Consider the following 16,515-nt stretch of genomic DNA (forward strand, 5'->3'; position numbering starts at 1 on the left):
ATTTATGTTTAGAACTGTTCCTCTGGGGCTTCTGGGGAGGAAAGATGAATCGAAGATGTCTTTGCAAAAACGAATCCAGCAATGGTGGCAAAGAGCAGGAAACGGGTCAATGTCTGGATGGGAAATTACATGGGCTCCGAATGGCTGTTCCCCACAGGGAGACAGCAAGGTCTTCTAGGGGTGGGAATGCTATATATATTTCTTTTCTTTTATTAAAGTCCTACTGTTTTCTTTTTTTCTTTCTTTCTTCCCATGCACTTTTTACATTTTATTTCTCTTTTCTTATTTTAAAATTTTAATTTGTAGTAGATTTTAGTATTACAATACAGATTCTTAATAAAAATTATAGAACAATTGTTCAGTTAATCCAATGAATAACTGCAGATCAAACATTTTGGAGTTCTGTTTTTTGTTGATTGCTTCATACAGACAAAAAAATAAAAATGAATATGTAGATTCTTTCAGAATAATGGTGGAGATCTTTTCAATTTCTTTTTCATTTAAGAACCAGAATGGGCAGACCATGGCATCATAACATCATGAACTGATAAAGGCCTCATTGTCACCAAGTTATATGTTACTTAAAAAAAAAAAAACTTTATTATGCTTTGATAAAACAATTAAAAGGTTTCTATACAACCTTTAAACAAGGTTTTTCTTCTTGTTTGAAATGTAGGGAAGATTTTTATCACTGCTTTGGCAACCTGTTGCAAAACATTAGTGATGTGCTCTTTAGAAGGTTGAGAATCCACAAAACTGTATAGTGATTAGGGGGCTACTGAGAGAGCACAAAGTACAGATACACAGTCAATTTAGTCTGATGAATGTTTGTATGATATTTGTACTACAAAATTATTTGTAGTATAAATTTGCAAAATAATTTGACTGATACCAAGCCCATCAATATTTAACAGGTTTCAGTATCTATATATGTTTTGTTATCATAACGATGATGTGGATATTTCTTTGCTAATCTCTTTCCTAAGCTTTTCCTTTTCTTTTGCTTATGGTCTCCTGTTCACTGTGGCTAAAGGTCTCCTTTATTCTTTTTTTCTACCATTAGTTATAGCACCTAAGACTTCTATACTGTTCCACAGTGCTTTACAGCACTCTCTGTTTTACAAATATCAGCAATAATCTGTCCCCAACAATCTGGGTTCTTACTTTACCGACCTCGGAAGGATGGAAAGCTAAGTCAATCTTGAGCCCATCAGGATCAAACTCCAGGCTGTGAGCAGTTTGCCTGAAATATTGCATTATAATTTCGCCACCAGGGCTCTGCTAACAGAAGCAGAAAACTTTCAGTTGTTTAAAGTGAATCACTAGAATTAATTCAGAAAAACCTGAGTAGTATAAGTCCTCAGCAGAGATTTTATACAGAGTCATAAAATTTGCTCACCAAGTTAAGCTGTAAAGCAGAATGAGCAATATTTTATTTCACCTCAGCAAGTTTTTTTTCTTTCTCCAAAGACATTTGTCTGAACAAAATGATTCAGACAGTTTGCCTATAAATATATAACATGGTTGCTATTCTGAATTATATGCTTTCTAATACTTTAAATCAAGCTTACTTTATTCATGTAATTTAAATTGGAAAAAAATGCTAGGAAAAATAAAGAAAAAGATTATTATATATAATCCAAAGGGCTGGTTTTTTTCAGCAGTAAAAATAGATGAATGTGGCAGATTTTATTAACACCCTATCTATTTATAGGAAAAATATTGAAAAATATCAAATTTGCTATCTTCATAACGCATGCAGAAGACACATAGTCATTGGATTCCCAACTTTCATTTAAACATTTGTGTTCTACTTAACTATTAATCCTATTAATCCTCATGTGGAGGAAGATACATGACATATGATCCATGACTAAAAAAACAATATACATTCCTCCTCTTATATTCCACTTCTCTGGATTTAAAATGTGAATTGAAATGGAAGATCTTCAGAAGCTTTTTTTTTCGGGACTGAATATTCATTATAGAAAGATTTGCATGCTAAATACTTATGCTCAGTAGAGAAATATACGCCAAACCTGATAAATACTAGCTACCTGTTTTAGACAGCTTGCCGGTACTCCTGTTACTTGATGAGCTATCTCCTCTTGTCAGAACAGTTATTCCGCCAAAACTTGCTGTCTTTGTTACAGCTGGCTTCAAATTGCGAGTGGAACTGTCTGAGTCTGTACTGCTCCATGGCCTTTGGTAATCAGTCCATTTCAATTCATTATCTGTGCTACTTTGCCGACTGCCAGATGTCTTCCCTGTACTATCTCTGTTACCCCTATAGCATCAAAGAACACAAAGACAATTCAAAACCAAACTTTCATTCTTCCTTACTTTAGGCTAAGGAAAATTTCAACAAGATCAACTGAAGCTGGTATGTAAATGCTTGAGGACGTACGTTACTTAGTTCAGACAGTGCAACAATAAAATCAGGATATTTAGCAAGTCATTTGTCTGTCAGAGGGACAGACACATCTATAGCTTTTATTTGTGCTACATTCAGTTTCTTAGTGTCAATCTCAGTGGTACAATTGCATTGTGTTTTTTTTAAGAATCATGAAAAATACAGCTACATTTAACATACTTGCTAGTTTGGCTGAGACAATTTGTAAAGAATAAGCAAAAAGGATCGGACTATGAAAAGTATGCTCAAGAGTATAATATTATATTAGAGAAAAATATATGTAAAGATGTATTTTACGTCTGAAAAATTGCTTGCCAAAATTATACATATAAGAAATAGAACACTTCTGATGGTACTATTTCAGTGTAGGCATTTTTCAAATGTGTGACCATCAACTTACAAAATACTTCACAATGGTTAGGAAATTCCAGGAATTAAAGTCAACAGATTTAGAAAATGCTCAGGTTGCTTTAGAAACACTGCTTTAGAGAGTTATAAATAAAAATATGCAAATATGTTATTGTGCATTTTTAATTAAATTCAAATAGAGTTAAAAAGGACTTGGAATAAAAGAAGTTTGAATCTTGGCAATAATAAAACATATCCACACCTACTCGTAGCCCACTCTATAAAAGTTTAAAATAGTTAAAAAATTAAATAGTTTTGTATTTCATCTTAAAATTTCATATATTCATATGTTTGCTTTGTTCTGCATTTTCTATTTTCAGAATGAATTTGATCTGTTTAAATGAAAACAAAATACAAGGTTTCACAACATAAAACTATAAATATGTATTTAAATTCAAACTGCATACCGGAAGAGCTGTCTTCTTTTGATAGTTTCATTGCATGTCCTATCATCCAAGATCCTGATAAAAATAAATAACAGAATAACAGAGTTGGAAGGGATCTTAGAGATCTTCTAGTCCAATCCCCTGCTCAAGCAGGAGACCCTACATTATTCTAGAGAAGTGGCTGTCCAGGCTCTTCTTAAAAGCCTCCACAATTTCTGAAGGTATATTGTTCTACTGGTTAATTGTTCTCACCGTTAGGACATTTCTCCTTAGTTCTAGGTTGCTTTCTTCCTTGATACGTTTCCATTGATTCTTTCTTGTCTTGCCTTCTGGTGCTTTGGAAAATAGGTTGACCCTCTCTTCTTTGTGCCAACCCTCAAATATTTGAACATTTCAACCATGTCAGACCTAGTCCTTCTTTTCACTAGACTTAGAGAAAACCCAATTCCTGCAACCGTTCTTCATATGTTTTAGTCTCCAGCTCCCCCTCAAATAATCTTTGTCACTCTTCTCTCCACCTTTTCCTAAATCTCTACATCTTTTTTATAATATGATGATCAAAACTGCATAAACTGTTCCAAATGTGTTCTTACCAAGGCATTATAAAGAGGTACTAATGTTTTAGTTGATCTTGATTCTATCCCTCTTTTAATGGAACCTACGATTGTGTTGGCTTTTCTGGTTGCTGCTGTAAACTGTTAGCTTATATTTAAGTGATTATCCACTAGGACTCCAAGATCTCTCTCACAGTTACTGCTATTGAGCCAGGTTTCACCTAATCTGTACCAAGAAAATTTGGTTCTTCTTGTCTAAGTGTAAAATCTTACTTTTCTCTACATTGAATTTCATTTTGTTGAATGAAAATGAAAACAAAATATTTTTTAAAATATTAACAATGGATACATACATTGATACTTCTGATACCATAGCCATCTTTTATTATTTTCTTACTTTTAAATAAGCTATTTTTTTTAATTAGAAACACTTGTTGATTAGAATTATGGAAATTTGTGAACTCCTATCCATTTTAATGGTATTTCTCTGCATTCACATTAATAGTCAGCCATTGTAATTAAAAAATCATAAGATATCATTTAGATTTCCCAGTAAAATGCTTGAGTGTTGCTTATATACTCTGTAAAATATATTTTTCTACTGTTAAAAATTAGAGATAAATATAGCTGCCAAATTTAATATAAAATATGTATATATTTACCTGTTATCCATAAAAAGATTTTCTTGAGAGCAAACTGACTGAAAAACAGAAAGAAAATGAATTGGTTTTAATTCTTGAGTTACTACTAACAGTTCCATCCCCCCCCCATCTCTGGAATGCATATTTACTTTCCATATTTAAGCACTAAGAACTTGCAGCCCATGCATGAGAGACAAGCAATACCGGAAATTTGTTTTAAAAAGAGCTGATCAGAACAAAGTTTGTGAATTAGCCTATATTGGAATTCTTTTATTTCAGAAGAGATCATATGAATATAAGCTACTTGTATATTATTTAGAAGCAAGGACACAGAGCTACTTATGCATTTTATCCAGTTCAAAATCAATACCATAAGTAAGTTGCAACTAACATGAGGTTTTTTTTAATTAAAGCCAAGCAGTGGATGGAAAAAGAAACAGAATAACTGCTGTATGTAGAATAGTAAAACTGTGAGAGAAATTGAATTGGGGAAAACATATAATTATACAACAATTATATTTACATATCTACATTACTATGTAAAACAAAAAAGGTATTTTTGTTCTATATAAAAATCATTTGATTAAAAAAAATTCCACTGGCAAGAATATTTCATTGTAGCAATGTCTATATAGGAAAATAAGTTTATGCTCATTGCTATATCACCAATTCTCATTCCCTTTGACTTTTAGTTTCATATTCATGAAGCCTGCAATAGATAATTTTTGGAATTGCAGTGAATCTGAACAAAAGAAGAGAGAGTGAGTGTAAGAGTGTTAGCAGAATGACATTAGCAGGGCATATCAAATTATAGTGCTATAAAAACTCATTTATGAAATGTTTTTGAATATTAGTAGCTTGTGTTGATAGTTGGGCTATTGCTCTGATCTCTGAGCTTGGTGATTTGGCTGCAAACATTTTGTCTCCATTTGGGGGGACATCTTCAGTGTGCTTTGAATTGTGCTCATCTGGCAGAGCACTGGGCTTTAAATATCTTTTTGTGTGATGTAAATTGTTGTGGGCGTTATTTGTCCGGATGTTTCTGAGTATAATCTTAAACACCAAAGACTATGGCCCAGCAACAACAACCACCAAATCAAACAGCCTGAAATCAGACCATAGCTCAGAAACATCTGGACAAATAACACCCACACCGATTTACATCACACAAAAAGATATTTAAAGGCCAGTGCTCTGACAGATAAGCATGATTCAAAGCACATTGAAGATGTCCTCCCCCTCCCGAATGGAGATGAAATGTTTCCAGCCAAATCGCCAAGTTCGGAGATCAAACCAACCGCTCAAATCCATTTAATTTGTACATTTCCATTTTTTGACAGGATGAAGAGAAAAGTATTCATGAAAGAGTGGTGATGAATCACATAACACATCCATTTTTATTTCTAGTGCTCTCTTGTGAAAAACATATGGTTTAGACATTCAAATAAACTCAAATAACATTGGGGAAGACACCTATGACACTTCATTCTAGCAGACCATTCATTTGTAACAAATTATCACAATGATTTCAACTCACAATGTAATAATACGTATGATGTTCCACAGAGAGAATATAACTTGCCTGTTCAAACATTCTGTTGTTATTTCTACTAATGGTACAAATTCTGCATCAGATTTCCCATGCAAGATGAACTACAGTAGCAGAACTAATAATATTTTTAGTTCAGAAGACTAAAATCAGTGTCTTACACCTAAGTACTTTAGAGCATGAGCAGAAAAATAAATATATTCAATCCTTGCTCTTATGAATAGTTATTTTAGTGTTAACTTGTTTAGAATAGCTAATTCTGTTGAATTATTTTTTATTTCTCTTCTAAAACAAAACACAACTTTTCTAATTATTCATCTTTTCAGTAAAAACTAATTCTATACCCTGATGGCAGTGTTTTTCAAGAAAACCTTTGCTTTTTCATTGTCAGTTGCGCTAATTTTTGTCTTATGAGCTAAATGCTAAATATAGAAATTAAATGATTTTATGAAATCTTCTAACATACTTCAGAAGGTGACCTGTGCATACAAAGGATGTTTCTAGGAGAAATAGCAGAGGAATATGGTTATTTATGTTGAAAGGACAGGTATAAAAAAACTAAGGATGATATCTTATTAATATATGTCTGTTTACCTCTTCAGTATCTTGAAGAATATCAATGTAACCATAATTACAGCCTTAAGGATACGTTAAATAACAGCTACATTCATCTTCCATTAATTAATTAATTTATTAAATTTGTTTGCCACCCATCTCACTGCAAGGCAATATTAATTTAGTGCTGATATGGATCTAAATGGCGCAGAAGACAGACATTTTTTAATATATTAAAGGAAAGAGAAAGGAAAAGAAAGGGCCAAAAAAGTTTTAGAGGAAGCAAATTAGTTACTATCATATTTAAATTCACTTTGCTTTTTTATATGCAGAGCTCCATTTGCTTAATTCTAATGCTATTGTAGTATAGTATTATTGTTATATTTTTTGCTTGCCATTCACAAATAGAAGGGGAATATCACATAGAAAGTTGAATATATTTATAAATGTATTTTTAAATACCCCACTAAAGAATTTCCACCTATTGAAAATGTTTTCTTCAAACATGATTTTTCCTTCCCACATTTTTTACATCCATAAATATTGGCATTTATGTATGTAATTTCATTTGATATTTTTTAAAACCAAAACAGAACTTATATAAAACAGGTAAGTAGTGTAAATGGAACATGGAACTTAAAAAGAAAGAGAATACACAAAACAATTATTTCAGGAGAACACAAGGAAATGGAATTATTTAAAAATAATATGTTCGCTTTGTATCTAAAATTCAGGCATGAACTTGACAGTTGGTCTTTATTAAAATCAGAAGAGACAATGATCAAGAAATAGGATAAAAGATGTATCTTATATTAAGACAGAGTTGTTTTACGACCTATACATATCAGCGGAATTAATTATACATGAAACTCACTAGTTTCAGTGGATACTAAGTGGAACTTTCTTAAGTTGTATATGATGAATTATATGTACATATGTATATGTATATAATTCTCTATTTCTGTTACCTTTGCCTTGAAACATCATTATTCCAGACTTATTCCACTTAAATGAACTTTCCTAGTGCTTTGATGGTATCATTCCACCATGAAGTAGAAGAATTAAAATTTATTTTTATATTAACTTGAGGATTGCCAGAATATCTATTTCCTACTTTAACTCAGACAGATTATAAAGCAGCTTGGAAATGAAGTCTAATTATTTTGAATAAATCTCATTACATTAAAGTTCACCCACCCACTCCAGTAGCAGACAAATGCTGATTATAAAATTGTTTTTGTATTGCAAGTAGATAAAAGTTTTAGGTCAGCTTGGGTTGACCAATTTACCCCCCCCCCAGCAAATAGCTTTGATTTTTTTTGTACAACCTTCTTTTTCACTATTGGACAAAAGCAAGTCTTCTCTTCAGAGTTGATTGTTGGCCAAAGTGTGTAATCAGTTCAGTGGCAATACCAAAGTATTGTCTTAAAAATTACTATGGGTAGAGTTGGTGCAGACAAATAAGCAATATATAAAGTGACCTGTCTGATTAGTCCATTTGCTCAACTAATTCTATATTGTCTGCGCCGACTGGCAATGGATCACTGGAGAGTGCTAGTTATCTCTCAATCTGACAATATTTGGACCTGGAATATTGTATATAGAGCATACATTTTACCAAGAATTGTCTATTTGCTAAACATGTACTTATTATTATGCTGTCCCAAAGTATGACTAATTATGAAACAAAATGCTTTATTTAAAATAGACTTGAAGCACATACAGACTAAACATAGACTTGAAGCTTATATATTGGGATGCTTACAAGATAAAAAAGTAGATATTGTGAATTTACTATGACAGTGCTCCAATAATTAACCATGAATGATTGTTGAACTAAGCATGACTTCTGCTGATTCCATGAACACATTATACACATTTTTGCCAGTACTACTAAAGTCTGGAGATTTTTGATGTTCCATTGTAGCCTGCAGTCATGGCAGTTCCTGCCATGATATCCATTTGCCAATTCATTCTTAGTTATTAGTAAAACAGTACATCAGTAAAATAATCCCTTTTTTCTGTACATAATTTGAGAACTGTATTGATTAAATAAAGTTAGATATTTCAAAAACTACACATTAATGTAAAGAACAGGTAGTTAATGACTATAAATAAATCCTTCAGGCATTCAAATTGTTTCATATGCATATAAACAGACAAGGTAGCAATAATAATACCATTAACCTTATCTAATACCTTTAATTACATATTATCCAGTATGTGCATATACACAATGAACATGCACTCTGTCTTTTTACTTGCCTTAATATAAACATGATTTAGTTGCCAATTAGCAGGACACAAAACTAAGGACAATATTATGAAACTTAGCATTTGTTATAATTGAGTTAATGTCATTTATTTATTGTCCAAGTTGAATCTGTGGATTGTTAAGTCTTTTATATGTGAACATGTATGTATGTTGAATCCAGTAGTACCTTTCTTGCAATAATTAATAAATCAGACTATTATTTAGTTATCACACAACTCCAGAATGACTTTGGACAGCTCAGTAAATAACAAAATAAGATAAAAATACAGTATAAGCAAACAAGATGGGGAATCTGGTTAAACCACGCAGAAAGATGTACAAAACATTTCCAGTGAGGATTTGGCTTTGGCTAGTCCAGAGAAAAAAAGGACTACGGGTGACATGATTGTTGTATTCCAATATTTGAGAGCTTGCCACAAAGAGGAGGGGGTCAACTTATTTACCCAAGCACCTGTAGTCAGGATAAGAAACAATGGATGAAAACTAATCAAGGAAAGAAGCAACCTGGAACTAAGGAGAAACTTCCGGAGGTTTTTAAGAAGAGTCTGGATAGTCACTTGTCTGAAATGGCATAAGTTCTCCTGCTTGAGCAGAGGGCTGGAATGTGGTAGTAGACCTCCAAAGTCCCTTCCAGCTCTATTCTGATTGGTTGATTCTGATTTATAATATACTAGACTTGCTAGCTTATGCCAGCTGGGCAGAAACCATAAAAATTTTTGAGAAGTATTTCAGTACAGTTCAAAAATAATTTAAAAGGAGCTTTTCATACCTCATATGAGGACAGCATTATCTGCTAATTATTAAAGTAGTCTGCCCTTTTTCAAGTTTAAGGTAAGGCTGCTTTAAGAGTCAGCCTGTTAACTTTAATGCAGTGGTTCTCAACCTTTTTAATGCCGCGACCCCCAACCGGTCGTAAGTCGAGGACTACTCAACCGGTTGTAAGTCAAGGACTACTCAACTGGTGCAGCACCGTTTGCAGAATGGGACTTTTGGCGGGCTCAGCAGGGCAGAGACAGCTGGGCAATTCCTATTGGCTTTTGAAAGAGAGTCTATTCAAGAGACTCTATTCTATTGGTTTTCAAAAGCCAATAGAATAAAAGGGAGTAGCACAGCTAAGGAAAAGGGGAAAAAATGGCGGACTGCATTGTTTGGTGACCCCCGTGAAATGGTCATTCGACCCCAGATGGGGTCCCGACCCACAGGTTGAGAACTACTGCTTTAATGAATCAAGTCAGTTATGTATTTTTTCTCTTTTCAATCCAATACAATATTGGAAGGAAATTATGAGAAAAAAAGGCTCAGGACTATATCTATCTATCCAGTCACCTATCAGCAGAATAAACTTTCAAAAAGCCAACAATAAAAGGGTGGATTTAAAAAAAATGGATCTAATTAAGGGCTGCAGAAAACACATGAACACACATAGGTTTCCTAATTTATCCCTGTAAGGGATCCATAATGTTTCTCATTGGTCTGTCATAAGACACTTTCCCTCTCCCTCTCCAGTCATGTAATCTAAAGCAAAATTGTTTCTCAGAAGTTAAAAATAATTCCAAAAACTGTGCTTTGCGTGCTTATCTCAAGTTGTTTAGGATTTGCACAAAAAGACTAAAAAGAGGGTCTGCTTGAATAAAGAGCAGAGAAGCTGCAAGCTTGCTCATGCAAGGTCCAAAGGGTTTCCCTGAAATCATAAGCTTAAAAAAACTGTTCTGAATCCAATAATAAAATTCTTTTTTATGCAAAGCTAAATAGAACCAGCTGTTTTTATGATTTCATGATTAAAAATGAGGAATGTATACTATTATTTTTCTGCATTTAGACAATCTTTTTCTTCTTAAAAATGAAAACTAAATAAAAAACTCAGCTGTTTTCTCCTTACTCAACAGTAAGCATTAGGTAGAATATATGTTTTTAAATAGATATGTAATGGTTTGCATCAACAATATTGAAATTCAGCTGGAATGAATAAATAGTTCAGAAGTATCTTAGAAGAAACTTGTGCCAGCAATTTTATCTAACAAAACTCAGAACTGAACACCACTGACATGATCAAGTATTGCTTTTTTATTTTCCTCCAACTTCTTTACTGTATATATTCTCTTATTTTAGCAATATGACAAGGCTCTTTAGCTACCTTGTTAATTGCTACAATTGCAAACACTCTTTAACTATAGAAAGTAAAACAGGTTACTGAACAATAACATCAGAAAGTCTTAAGAAATGATATCCAGGGCTATGTTTTTGCTACTAACATTAGAATGTGAAGAAGAGATACAAGACAAAAAGGGAAATTATTAATCAGCAATGTCTGTGATAAGCATTTTTATAGCTACTTTTCATTAAAATCAAACTTTTGAAAATTTTTAGAATTCTCATAACAAATTGCTGAATTGAGAATGGAATCACTATTCTTTTAAACTTTAGCAAATTATTCAGTATGAAAGATATTAATTTAGGCATTTATTAAAGGCTTATACTAAAAATAATCAAATGATTGCTCCATAGAATTTCTTCTGTATCTATTAAAATGAAATTTGATCTGGGACACTTGTATTAATGTTTCCTATATTTGGATGTACATCACTGAAAAGAATAGATCATCTGAGAAGCAGTTTAGAGTTTTAACTAAATTTTAATATGCAAAGTTATACAAAAATGACGGTGATAGGAGTCAGCTTTTTTGAAATATGTATTGTAACAGAAAATCTATTTGAATTAAATGGCCCTTTTTATCTGCTAAGATGAGGAAGGGTTGCAGGTTTAATTTACATCTCATGCCACAGACCAAACCTGAGGCTCCATTCTAGGGGCTGCTCCAGTATTGTTTCTCTGTCTTCTCCTTTGTTCCACTATTAAAATTGTGAGCAGAGAATATATGGCTTAGGGAAAAATATATGCATTATTTTATGAAAGGATTGGATAATAATTCCTCCCAATATCAGTTTTTTCTTACTTGCTATCCTACAATGTATTAGACTACCAATCCTATATTTCATAGCCTACATGGCCATTTGCTGTGATTTATGGAAGTGAACAGTTCTTCGGATGCCTGTGACACTGTAAATGCTGCTATTTATCATATGCAATGCATACAGATAAAGCTAAGCAGTGCAACTTAAAATCTAGGATTTTTTCCTACAATGGCAAGCCTTCTTCCATAGTATGAATGATTTTTCATATTTATTATGGGTAAAATGAGTTGAAGATATTTCCTAATTTTTTAAAAAAACAAAAACTATGTACCACTGTTGAATATTCTAGTTTTGCTGGAAAGGTTTTGTTTTTATTAACATCCTATTAGTGAATTACTATGTTTAAGAAATCTGCAAAATTTTGCCACTTTTTTCTCTGTATTGTTGGAAAAATGAGAATAAGTTTAGTTTTTTTTAAAAAAACAACAATCCACATCCTTTTTATACTTGCATAGGTTAATATACCTACTGTTGAGTCTGATAAACTCCACTTATGATGAAGATATTGCAGTATGTACTCAATACTTAAGCATTTTGAAAGCTGTAATTTTATATGTAGCCATAACTTACAAAAACCATTTGGCACCTTCAATGGAATGTTAATTTCATAGGCTTCTTACTTATTCATGTATTAATAGTGTGCTGTATTTTTAAATTTAAATTTTAAATTGAGTCAGTATTGGACCATTAAACAAATAAATCTAAATAAAAAAATAAACAAGCTTTTTTTTAAATCAGAGGTGTCAATTTGAAGATTATAGTTTTCAACTCCGTTTTGGTGATCCCTAATATCATTTTATGGCAGAATCAGCCTCAGCTGTGAAAGTCCACTGGGTGACCTTGGACCGGTCAATCTCTCTCAGCCCAACCCATCTTACAGGGTTGTTATTGTGTGGCAAATAGGAGAAGGAAGGAGTATTGTAAAAACAATAAAGTTGGGAATAAAATAAAATAGACTTCTATTTTGTCCTCTAAATCTTAGCATATTTAAAACAGGATGGATTCTCCTGTTTTTGGATCAAATCTAAGAAAAAAAATGGATCTTAAGCATCTTTGTGATATCATATCACCAGCCATGTTCACTGCATGATGGTTTTTAGACACACACCATGCATCAAAAATGACTTACTAAATCAACCAAAAAATTACAATTACAGGAAACATGAGGTAAAATTGTTTAATAAGGACTTATTAAACACAAATTTACATCATATTTCCTGTAATCATTTTTATTTCTAACATGCCTTTATTATTTTTACAGATAACTCAAGGCAGCAAATATACCCAAACTTCCTCCTCCTGTTTTCCCCACAAGAACTCTGTGAGGTGTTTGGGCTCAGAGTGACTATCCCAGGTCACCCAGCTGGTTTTCATGGCTAAGGTGGGACTAGAGTTACAATGTCCTTATGTATACATATGAGTTGAGCTGCTAAATACTGCACTTAAGTAACTGTCAGCTGTGAAAAATAAATGTTCACCTATACAAGCAATGCATAAGAATGAGCGTTGCCTCATTCCTAATTACTAAGTTAGGCAATGTAACATATCAGATGTCACACAAAATTATCATTATCTTTCTATTTATTTGGGAAGGGAGGGAGACATCTCTTTGCGAATCAATGAAGTTGCCTTATCCCCCAATATGTCTTTGGCTCCTCTAATTCAGTAGTGTCTATTTTAATTGGCAGCAGCTCCAAAAGACTAATAATTGCTTCCATTTTAACCTCCTAGAACTGCTTGCATTAGTTTGTATAATTTTAATATAATAATGAACTCTGTTCTTAAGTTGCTATATTATATGGAACTTCTATAAATTGAATCCTGTGTTTTAGTCTATCAATTGCCATTTCCAAGCGGTGAACTAAATAATAATAAGCATTGGCAACTATTTTTTTTTCAACTGACCTTTGAGAATTGATGATCTGGGAAGCAGAACTTTTGTTTTTACATTCAAAGTCCTCTTGACCAAGCAGGAGAAGAACTGATGATGATAATGACAATTTATTAAATTTATAGGCTGCCCAGATGCTAGTGATTTTAGGATTTGCTCAGTATTAGTGTATATGGAAATGACTTTACCTGAGTATATTAAGTTTGAATCTGTCAAATAATTGGCATTAACTTTTAGTGAAAAATATATATTTTGTTATGATAGGTGAAAAGCTCATGTATTGATTTGATCTAATTTCTATACTGCTTATCTCATCTGCATGAATCTAAATAAATAAAATAGTTAAAATTTTCCCCCTGCACTATTGAAAGAGTCGATATTGGACATATAGCCATCAATCAAATGAAGGAAAAGAAAATTAGAATCAAATAACAAAAAAGGCTGAAGCAGATTTATTGATGAGGAATATGCTTTTAACAATATTGTGCACAAGAGATTTCATCATGCTAAGACAACAATCCTTAAACTTTTACTATAAGCAAGAGAAAAAAAATCATAATGTTCAGAAAGCATTAAGAACTAAATGGGAAAGAAACAATCCAAAGAAAGTTTCATATTACCAACTAACCTTCATGTGCTGTGCTCCAGATTCTTCACCACTATTTCTCCCTCATAATGTTTCCCCCATATTGCTTCCATAGTGGATTGTGTTTCTCACAATCTCTGCTTCCTATATAATATTTTTGCTTTTCAGAAAAAGCAAACAACTTGGTCCAGGAAAACAATTATGTATTTAAAAACAAAATAATAGTAAAAAAAAAAAGGATCTGATGTTGAGTGATTCCAAAGTGCTAAAGATTGAATGAGAATATGCTCTTTAGCTTACCTTCCTGAGTAAGTTTATGAAAGCTTATACTAAAATCAAATCCTCTTGGAATTCTTTGTTTTTAATTGTGTTTTTATTATATTTAAAGTACTTTTTAGAGTAAAATAATCACTTTTTAGTTTATTTTCTGTTAATTAAAAAAACTCTTAAAAATACCCAATTCTAGAAACATTTATGTAAAGATATTTACAATACTAATATCTTTAATGCAGAATTATACAATAAGCAGCACAAGGGGGGGGTAGTTTCTGCCACATACATGCAAAAGCAAGCAAATAAGCTTCATTTGCAATAAAACATGGTGCTGGGGGAATCTCAAATATTTTTATCCAATGAAAAATCTTGTTTAAATGACTGCAAGATCAGTTTAATCTCACTGAATTACTAACCCATTTTTCTTATACTATTATTTATTCATATTGCTTTCAATCAAGTTGCATTACTGTAGAATTTGGCCAGTGTGCCTAAGCTCATAGAAGCAGATACCAAAATGTAGCTGACTAGTTATTCCATTCATCTGGAATAACTTTTGAATATTCCAAATCACCCCTCCACATGCAGCATTTCTTATGTCAAGCAAAATTGCCCATGCAAACTGCCATTGCTAAAACAAACATATTTATGGGTTGAAACTATTCCACTGGATGCCAAAAAAAAAAAAAAACTGTAGAAGGAGAGGAAAATACACAAGAACAGAAATGCAGTAGCAATAACAAAAAATGTCAAAAACATCAGTCAGCCCATTTCCAAAGTAACATAAAAAAAAACAACTCTTGAACTGAGAACCAACCTGATTGTCTTCTTTATCAATACTAGAATTATCTCGCCTCAAGATAAATCGCTTCTGGGATTCTTCACCTTTTTCATCTTTTAAATGTTCAGAAAACCTTTGCTCTGGTCTGCCAGCAAAGTAAAACATATCAATAAAAACCCATTTTGTTTTTCTTTGAATTTTTCAGAACTATTTTTTTAAAACTAGAAGCATTTAGAACACAGTTGTATTTGCTGATGTTCAGTACCAATGCAAGACACCTGCTCTATTATAGTAATATTTTTTGTTGTTATGTCGGTGGCAAATTGACTTTTACTGAAGTGTTTAGTCTTGGATGGCAATGATTGAAGTACAAAAAACCCTCAATTGATGTCGATTTGTATTTCCAGTCATCATGTCCTTCAAATGCAGCAGTTCAGTGAAGTTTATTTAGACTGATAAGCAACAGTAAAATTGATGGCAGTATTTTATATAATGCATCACGTATTACATTTAGTTGCTAATTAAAGGAGATGGGTTGACTGTTATTTTCTTTAAATAAATAATTATTCAACTGTTGAAGTATTGTGAAAAAACCCCAAAATTGACACATTGTATTAACAATTGATTTATATTCCCTCCAGATGGTAATTAAACAATCAGATATTATAGTTGATAGTTTCTATTTCAGAGGCTGAGATGAATTGTTCTGTTTTTTGACAACCTTTTTCACAAACAATGTGGAGAGAGAAATGTTTTTTACATAAGTGCAGGTTTAGACATTTTTTTTCTCCAAGACACTCTGCACAGTTTATTAATATCCCAGATTTTGCTTTTAACCAAAACTTCATTAAGCAGCAGGTTCTTTTACAAAGTATAAAATATGTCCTTAACATAATATGTGCTTTATTAATTCAGAAATGTTTATAAAATGCAAGGAAAAGTGTGCACGTAAGGCCCTTTCTCTACTTTGTATATGTGTCACTTCCACAAGCTTTCACAAGAAACAGGAAGAAATGAATATCTGAAGATCACATGGAACACTGTAATGCATTCCAAGCTGTGTGGAAATCAACATGAGCAATATGAAAAAAATAAAACAAAAAACAAGAACGTCCAAACCTTGGAAAAAGCTTTTTTAAAAGATCAAAATTTGAAAACTAAAATATTTACAGATTTTAACAAAAACTCTTCTTTTACATACATACAAATCAATCTTAATTTCAAATCATCA

General features: G+C 32.3%; 1 protein-coding gene across 7 annotated transcripts in view; it reads right to left on the reverse strand.

Annotated features, from left to right (window-relative positions):
- ARPP21 (cAMP regulated phosphoprotein 21) overlaps positions 1 to 16,515 on the reverse strand; it is a 229,534-nt gene that overhangs the window by 50,888 nt on the left and 162,131 nt on the right. For 5 of the 7 annotated variants that reach the window (XM_039336910.1, XM_039336911.1, XM_039336909.1 and 2 more), the window contains 4 exons: positions 15,321 to 15,429; positions 4,424 to 4,461; positions 3,229 to 3,282; positions 2,055 to 2,287 (listed from right to left, as the gene is read on the reverse strand). In XM_039336910.1, the coding sequence (XP_039192844.1) occupies positions 2,055 to 2,287; positions 3,229 to 3,282; positions 4,424 to 4,461; positions 15,321 to 15,429 (434 nt within the window). The remainder of the gene's footprint in view (positions 1 to 2,054; positions 2,288 to 3,228; positions 3,283 to 4,423; positions 4,462 to 15,320; positions 15,430 to 16,515) is intronic. The other 2 variants (XM_039336913.1, XM_039336914.1) reach the window with 2 other exon arrangements.

The sequence above is a fragment of the Crotalus tigris genome, unplaced genomic scaffold (genome assembly GCF_016545835.1).
Source record: "Crotalus tigris isolate CLP2741 ecotype Arizona unplaced genomic scaffold, ASM1654583v1 scf7180000017666.379230911805:20528666, whole genome shotgun sequence".
NCBI classification, from domain to species: domain Eukaryota; kingdom Metazoa; phylum Chordata; class Lepidosauria; order Squamata; family Viperidae; genus Crotalus; species Crotalus tigris.